At 37.4% G+C, this 9,043-nt stretch overlaps 1 protein-coding gene across 3 annotated transcripts in view; it reads right to left on the bottom strand.

Annotated features, from left to right (window-relative positions):
* Nucleotides 1-593: 593 nt before the first annotated feature.
* Nucleotides 594-9,043, bottom strand: part of LOC121285554 (AP-1 complex subunit beta-1) — a 73,182-nt gene continuing 64,732 nt past the window's right edge. For 2 of the 3 annotated variants that reach the window (XM_041202084.1, XM_041202085.1), the window contains exons 20-23: nt 7,557-7,643; nt 5,242-5,396; nt 2,954-2,962; nt 594-1,279 (exon numbers count right to left, since the gene is read on the bottom strand). In XM_041202084.1, the coding sequence (XP_041058018.1) occupies nt 1,205-1,279; nt 2,954-2,962; nt 5,242-5,396; nt 7,557-7,643 (326 nt within the window). In that variant the 3' untranslated portion in view covers nt 594-1,204. The remainder of the gene's footprint in view (nt 1,280-2,953; nt 2,963-5,241; nt 5,397-7,556; nt 7,644-9,043) is intronic. The other variant, XM_041202086.1, reaches the window with a different exon arrangement.

The raw sequence follows: 9,043 nt of genomic DNA, 5'->3' as shown, positions 1-9,043 counted from the left end.
CTTCTCCCCTTTCACCAAACCTCCATCTTCATTCAGTCAACCACACTCCGTTTGCACCTGCATATCAACTGTTTGTGATGTACTAGGATACCCAGGCTCTTCTATACTGTAGAGTTCTGCAGTATCTCTCCATTCAAATATGTTGCTTTTCTATTCTGCCTGCTAAAGTGGACAAGTTCACATATCCCCACATTATACTCCATCTGTCAAAATTTTGCCCACTCTCTTAACCTATCCAAATCCCTTTGCAGACTATGTCCGCTTGACAACTTACTTTCCTGTCTATTTTGTGCCAATAGCAAAGTTAGCTACCATACATTTGCCCCTTCAGCAGCAGATATTTAGTAGCAACAGCCCAATATATTTCTCAATATATATACTGATGGCACTGTAAACATTTCTTTTAGCCCGTTTTTATATTCTGGAAATGTGAATTGCTGTACAAATTAGTTTGAAAATAAAAAGGGAACAATTTAACCTAGCATAAATGATCACAGATTGAACCAGATGAAACACTAAATCCCCCCCAAACCTAGTGCGCCAACCAATACATCAAAGAAAAATATTCTAATGAAATAAAAATTGCATTGTTATACATTCAAAAGAGTCTCCTGGGTACCTTTTCCCCACAAGTCCAGTTTATTTCTGATATGACTACTTATCAACACCTTGACATCAGCTGCAATGGTGGAACCCAAAGAGCATATTATCAGCATGAACCATATTACTAGTGTACAAATACACATAAAATGTCATACCACAAAATTTTAAAGTTACATCACACATTATGAAGAGGATACAAATTCGAACAAGGACAATTACCCAACAGCTGGAATGGCAGTGTATTGAGCACAGCCTTTTCACACACTAGGCAATTCACCATGTCATGATATTACATTACATTCAAATGACCAGGTTTTGAGACAAATCAACATAGCAAATATCTGAATCTTGTATTTAGAGTGCATCATCAATGGAATAATGGATTTAGATATACTAGGATTATACAATAGACTTTAGTGTTAATGGGTCAATATACTCTGAGATCTTGAGTATACAATAAATACCCTTCACAATAATGCAACTTCTTCAGTGACACCAAGGTGTCACATATATAATTTCTGTCCATTATCAGTGCTTATAGGCTTCTGAATAAACACCACAACTGCAGGGATCTTCCACCAGAGTTATGTCCTTAAATTGCTCAATTCTTCAAAATTATTTCATATGCCTGGAAAACATGTTGGGATACCTCTGGGGCTCTGCATTTCAGCGATAACTGCAACAAAGAGTCAATAGCACAACAGTATAAGGTCAGAGTTACATACTGGATCAGCTGTGCTGAAAGAGCATCTTGTCACTATAGCTTGTCTGATGATCGAACATAAAAATGTCCTCATTTCAGTGAGGACATCGCATTTAAAATGCATTAATATGAAAATATGGCCATTGAAATATTACCTCCAAGAATTATGATTTTAATTAATGCAAGTTGATTTTTTAATTAGATTTAGTCTTTACCATTGCATTGGATTGAAAAAGAGCACCATTTGGTACTTCATGAACTTAATGATCAAACTGGCATAGTATTGAATATGAAACCACTGGTGACTGTAACCTGCTCATTCATTTCAGCAGACAAGTTAGAAACAGCAAGCAATGAAACACAGCCTCTTCAAACAAAAGTCTTCATTGAACAGCAATGAAGGTGAAAACCACTCTATTTCATTAAATTGTATGGATAATATAATGTGTAATCAGTAAGGTCGCAGCAGCACATTTTGAATTATTACATGAAGGGATCAGGTAGAAGATGTGAAAAGCATAGCTGCGGTTTTATGTAGCAAATATTCAATTACTTAAAACGATATAGTAAATACCCAATTTACACTCAAAATGAAGGCAATTTTTCAACAGATACACCATTGATTTCCATCAGAGACAAAGCAATAGTTGCCTGTCATCTTCCTTTGGATTTCACACAATAAACATAACAGAGTGGTTTTTCTAATTAGCAAGCAGAAAAGACATGAAAACTTAGAAGAATGAAAATTGATGTAAAGAATTAAGCTCATCCTCATGTATATGCACAACCTATATGACATTGCTTTGGAATGAAGTATCATGGTTTTTTTGGGGGGGGGGGGCAGGGGTGGTCTCATAATAGTATTCTTGCATTATGGGTACAAATTTTTTCAACATTCTTGCTTTGCCTGTTGGCTTCTGGTTTAAAAAACTAATCACAAAATTGGTTCATACAAATATTCAAGCAGCAAATTTTACAACATTACATAAAAACAAATTCAGCTGATCACCTTGAGCAAGTACTAATTTTCCCTCCCCTCCCAAAATTCATGCCAATTAAATGTGGAATGCTGTAAGCAAAACATGTTGTCTTAAAAAAAAGCAAGGGAACGATCATGTGGCCAAAATTAAACAATCCATTATGCCAGATAAAATGTAAATTGTTCTTTAAAGTAACTCTGTAGCTTCCATCTCCTTTTAAATTTACAATTAATTTCAATTCACGATGAGAAGTAATCAATTTTAATGAGAAAAACAAACAACTTCTGACTACAAATTTATTTTTAAATTAGGACACTTAATTCACATTAAAGCTCTTGCACGTAATTCTGGAGTTTACAACAAAGATAAATCATATTGTTAAAAATTTTCTGAAACCAGAAACCAATCCTGAAAATAATTTTAACTTTGTCTGAACCAAATCAAATCCGGCATTTACTATTTAAGGTTCTAATCAACGACTTAATTGGGGAGCTGATGGTAAAAGGCTGATTCAGTCATCATGGGATAGTGAATCAGCCACACTGAAATTAGGCATCAGAAAAAAGCTAGCCAGCAAAGCATAGCAAAAAGGACACTGCAGAAGCACAGGGCAAAGAATGGAAGTGGCAAGTTTTTGCAACTGACTAAAATTAAATGAATTGCTAACCTCCAAATCCTGACCCGTAGGACAAAACCACCATGGCAGGCATGCAACAAAGGGAAAAAAAAGATAACTATAAAATACTACAGCTTTTCCCCCAACAGAAATAGATAAAAACTACTCTTGATTAATATACAAATGGCATGTAGGGGCATAACAGTGCAAAATATTAAGAACACACGCATAGGGAAGACTACACAATGATGCATATTACAAAACAAGGCAACAAAAAGAATTTAGACGAATAAAGTACATTATTGCTAAGTTTAATATTTAACAGTAAATAAATTCACTCCTAAACAGTGAACAATTTAGAAGTACGGTAGATGATAAAATTGAATGAAACATTATTCTGGATAGTTTGTGAAAGCAGTAATAGGAGACATTTCCACTCTCTCAGCTTATTCCACTTCAAGTGTAATGTAATATCTGTAAAGCTGCCAATAAATTTGGCAGGAATAAATACTTTGTGAACAGGTTTCCACATTTTCTATTTGATAGTCGCTTGATAGTACAGAATTTGAGTATTGCTGTAAAAAAAGACATGCTATCAAAGCTTTTCGTCTTGCAGTCATCAGGATAGACTCGCAAGAATACCAAATCTCAAAGGGGACAATAATTTCTCCTGTTTGTGAAGAGGATGCTGATTGGTTGGCAAGTTGATTCTGACAGGTAGAGGCGTTGCCACGGAAAATGTACCAGGGAACAATTAACTGCCAAGCTTTTGTGTAAATTCAAGCCAGGCAAGTCAACTCTGATTGGTCAAGATATTGCCTTTGGGAATGAACCACAGAATGGCTGCCCCCAAGCTTTCGTTTGGTTGAGAAAGGTGCAATGCGTGGACATGTTCATTCTGTTTACAAAGCACAAGGTCATGCGTGTGAAAATATATAGCTACTAGCACGCGTAAGGGTGCCACACTGTGAGCCCGACTGATAATCTTAAATTGGCTATCAGTGTAATTCTTAGCACACTCTGGATTGTTTAGTTAGTGTTGTCCAATCACAGAATCACATCTAATGTTGGACACTATATTCTGAGTTTTGCTCATCTACTACAAGCCCACTTTCTTTGGTCAATATATGTGTTGGGATTCCCATAGTTTCACCTGCCATAAGATTGCCCTTATCGGAAACCTCATAAAATCAGGCCTGAAACATTTACCCACCATGCAAGCTTGATGCCAAAATATTGCGCATCAAACCTATCCTGTGGAGTATTGGCTACATGACAGATCATTGATCGCTGTATATTGTATACACTCATGACTGGGCCTAAGGCTGCCACACTTTTGGTTCTGACAGTGCCCAGTCTACCTCAGATTACCCTGGAAGGGCAAGGTATCTCAAACATTTGAACAACAGGTAAAGCTAGCCATTTCACACTGCTACTATGCAGTAGTAACACGAGTGGCATTCTCCACAAAAGAAGTTCTGCCTACCACACAAAAAAGTAAGTGTGATGCCAGGTATGAATGCCTTATGCCTCAACGACTGGGAGATCATATTAAAGAGCATACCTTTGGGTATTCGCAACAGGCAAAGTACTGATTGTACTCAACCAGCCCGTGCTTGCAAAACCCAGAACATGGTGTCCAACATTTGATATGATTCTGCGTTTTGACAACACTTGCTAAACAATCCTGATTGTGCTAAGAATTACACTAACAACCAATTTAAGATTGTCAGGTTCGCAGTGCAGCTCACTTATGCACGCTAGAAGCTACATAAGCAGAGCTTAGGGCCCTGTCCTTGCAAACAGAAAGAACATATCCACATATTGCACCTTTTCAACTAAACAAAAGCTTGGGGGACAGCCACTCCCTGGGTCATTCCACATGGCAATGCCTTGACCTGAGTACACCTGCTTGGTTTAATTTAAACAAAAGCTTGGCAGTTAACAGTTCTCTGGTGCATTCTCCATGGCAACGCTTCTACCAGAGTCTACCTGCCACCCAATCAGCACCCTCTTCCCATGCAGTACAGGTTGTTGTTCCCTTTGAGATTTGGTATTCTTGTGAATCTGCCCTGGTGAGTGCAAGACAAACAGCTTTAATAACATGTAATTTTGTATTTGATCCCGTTAAATGAATGCTAGTAATAAACTAAATTGTTGTATCTTAAGTACAGTAAAAGCACATTCTACAAAACACATCACAAAATGAAAAGATAAAATTCACCACCAACACTCCATCTTTCCTAATATAGTAATTACACAAAATTAAGAATTGCAAATATTAAAAGAATAAAGTAAAAGCATTAAAAGCATAAAAGGAGATACTCATCAACACTTACCGTGTAATTGGGATTGCCTGGTTGGATCCTAAGCTCTGCTAAAACCCAGATCCCATTGGTCAGTTTTAGGGACTGATATAACATATCTTGCCCTTCAACATTCCTCTTTGCAACAGTGAAAATGTTATTGCTTTGAAGCTTATTAGTGACCGCATCTGTAAGTTCAGAAAACAATTATTTTCAGCAATCAAAATAATACAAAATTGAGACAAATTCTGTTATTCAAACTCAAGTGTGTCTATTTGCAGCATCTACCATATCAGTATTTATCACTTAAGAGCTCCAGGCCATCAGCAGAGAAAATTATTTTTGAGGCCAGCCTTTATAACTGATAGAAATGTGTCAGTAGATAATACTGTAAATGAACTGAATAGGCACAAGTTGCAAATTTAAAGACTTCAGGTTACTGAATGTCCTAAGGAAGCAGCAGTACCTTCCACAGGTAATTTCAGAAGGCAATCTGGGAAAAAAAAAGGCACCTGGAATGGAAAAAACATGGAGGGCAAGACAACCAGCTTTGTTCTCAAACAGTTCCTTGTACCCAATGTCATATACTGGATACATGACACCTGCATGCGCCCTTAATAAGGACAGTTTGTGACAAGGCATAAAAATTCAAATATAATTGAATACAATCAAATACAACTCAATTTAAATCTACAAGTACATTTTTTTCAAATATTGTTCTTGACTCTAATGTTGTTATAGGTAATATTCTACCAATGCAAAATTTTGACTTGTTATTCCACTTTCAAGATGACAGAACAAAATACAATTTCTGAAGAGACCAAAAAAAAACTTACTTACTTGCACTGGAGTTTCAAAGGTTAAGATTTTTTTTCCTTAGCCTAATGCAGTATATTTATTAATTTTTTAACCTGTAACAATGTTTACACTGCAGTTTTACAGGAATATGATTTTATCTGCTCATATAAGCTCATCAAGGAATTACATAATGTATTTACATCTATCAAGGCTACATTATTTAAGTGTTATTAAATTAAGCAACAAAAATTAGACTTCACTGATTTAAAATAATTCAGAAACTGGTGGTATGGTAATTAACTCTCATGTACATCCATTTTAATTATATTTCATGAGCAATGCACAGAATAAAGATCAACTCTAGGGATTTTCCAATTAAGAAAAAGCCATCTTTTAACATCATTGTTTAGAATAAATTCTTATACTTTGAACAATAACAATATATTCAAAGGGAACTTTAAATGCAATTGACAGCTGGGTTTCAGCAGCACTATGTTACAGCTGAACTATTTAGCTTCAATAATATGAAACCCCTTGAAAGATATCGCTAGTCTTCTAGCACACTTGAAGGTTACCACTGGTGCAAAAGCCAGAAACATATTCCGATCTGATTTTAAACGGAAACTCTTTCAATTTAATGGATGTAAACAAGTCAAGCTTGTTTCAATTTAATAGTCTTTATAGATTAAAGCTGATTGCTTCAAATAACCTAGCCTAAAACATTAAGGATAAGAGTAATGGACAAAACAGAACCTCAAAATTCAAATTCAGAAAGTGTTGTCCAAGATCAAAGGAAAAACAATCCCTGTGGTACATATCAATAAAAGGAAGAACAATTCAATTCAGGAAATACAAATGGCCTAAACAACACTGAATTCGATGATGATACAGAGGAGGATTGGGAATTTTGAAAACGAAGTGTTACTCATGCACCTCTATAGATTAAAATATTCAGCAGTTATTTAAGGCTGTTTTTCCATAAAAGAATATCAACATAATTACAAATCAAAATACCGTGGATGTTAGAAATCTGAAACAAACAGAAAATGCTGGAAATACTCAGCAGGTCTGGTGGCATCTGTGGAGAGAAAAGATCAGAGTTAACTTTTCAGGCTGATGACCTTTCAATCAAACTGGAAATCATTAAGGATGCCGTGACAGTTTTCTGGAAGCAGGACAGCAGAATGACATATTGCTTTCACAAAGCAATTAAATGCACAGATCTACAATTAGACCTAAATCTTGTGTATGCATCTGAAGAGGTGAATGGTTTGTTTAAGTTACAGTCTACTAAATACTAGGGCCCACTCCACTGAAAAGCTAATGGGATAGATCAGGAAACTTTAGGCAAAAATCAAGAAACTAGCTTCAAACTGCACTTGAAATTGCATCATTTCTCAGAGAGAAGTTATGGTTCAGGTTTCCAAATGAGCAGGTCCACTAGTGGTGCAAACTCTACATCTATGGTGGTTGATCCTTGATGTTATTTTTCAAACAGACAACAAGCACTTGATATATTCCATAAATAATGAAAATAATCCACATTTTACCTGCATTAAGGTGGCAGTCTTTGATTTGGAATTGTACTTCATTCTCATTTGGAATGTCTTTCCAGGTTGCCAGAAAGATCTGTCGATCTGCATAGGGAATAAATGGGAGCTACAAGTTATACAGGAATTGCACTGATCTAAAAGTTATCAAAAAAATTCTGTTTGCTGTTCATTCTAACTAAGGGGCTTCCAAACTGGGGACGGTGACGTCCAGTGGCGTCGCAGGACAAGCAACTGCAGTTGAGATCCCTTTCCTCAGTGGCAATAATGGTGACTGGGGACTCGGGAGGGGATAGTCCTAGGAGAGGTTCAGAGGTCCCTTGACATGCGTACACACGATTTATTTCTTGCCTTGGTCTTGTGGGCATGGCCTAATGATATCAGCCCTGAGGCCTGATCACTGCCTACAGAGTCTGTAAGGCAGTAGGGAAAATACATTGCTGCTTGTTTCCAACACATTACCACAACCTCCTCCCCCACAGCTCTACCATCCCAACCCTCTAAGCCCCACCCCATTCTGCTCTCAGGGCTACATGCGTTCCCCCACTGCTTCCCTGCACCCAGCTTCCTCAGACACCTCCCTCCTCAAACTCACCCAGAGTTCTACACAGCTCCGATATTACTCTGGGGTCAAGGCAATTTTCAAGCTTCAAAATGGTGTTAGGAAACAGATAGTTTAAGTAAGTTATATTTGTATTTGTAGATGATAGGAATGAGTTTTAACTTTAAAGTTTAAGTTTGATTTGTATTTCAGTAAGTGTGTGTTGAGAAAAGGTCAAGTTGAGTTTTATTTTCACTTTAAAAGGTGCCTGCATTTCTAATGAGAGTTTACAATGTGAGAAGTTAAGCAAGTGCAAGAGTAAAACAACTGTGCTGTTGCCTAGAAACAGGGGTCGAGAGAGGCAGGCCCCTCCCACAGAAGAAACTAGAAACAGCAGTTTTTGAGTTCAGTTTTGAAGACAGCTGCCAGGCAAAAGCAGCCTAGAAGGCTCAGGTAGCCATTACAAGCTAAAATAGGTTGAAAGTAGCTCCAGGGAGAGACTGGAGTAAGGGGACAGATAGCCATTCCCAAGCTAAAGAAGAAAGTCCCCAAGAGTCCAGGGGAGTGGAACAGGAGAAAGTCACAAGCAGACCTTCTAGTCAAAGGGAGGACAGGAAGCTGGAAAAGATGCTGTCAGGTGAAGTTAAGAATAAGGAGCAGAGAAAGGCTTCAAGCTGCAGGAAGCAGAGTCAAAACGATATAAAAGTTTGTGAGAAGTCAGAAGGTCCAAGAGGCAACTGAAGGTCTGTAACTCTTTGCTAAGGGCATGTAAAACAGTGGTGTACCGTTGACAGCTGATTTGGTGAAGAAGAGTGCATAGAGGAAAGCTTGAATGCATGTGGTGACTCAGAATAGAGGAACATTGGAAGGAGAGTTCGAAACCCTGGAGGTGAACCCTTGCAGAAGGTGTCTGAGAGAAAGCGTTATTTGGGAGAAGATTCCAAAG

Source organism: Carcharodon carcharias, chromosome 13 (genome assembly GCF_017639515.1).
Source record: "Carcharodon carcharias isolate sCarCar2 chromosome 13, sCarCar2.pri, whole genome shotgun sequence".
Taxonomy (NCBI): Eukaryota; Metazoa; Chordata; class Chondrichthyes; order Lamniformes; family Lamnidae; genus Carcharodon; species Carcharodon carcharias.
The sequence above is the reverse complement of the archived record's forward strand: the minus strand, read 5'-3'. Positions and strand labels throughout refer to the sequence as shown.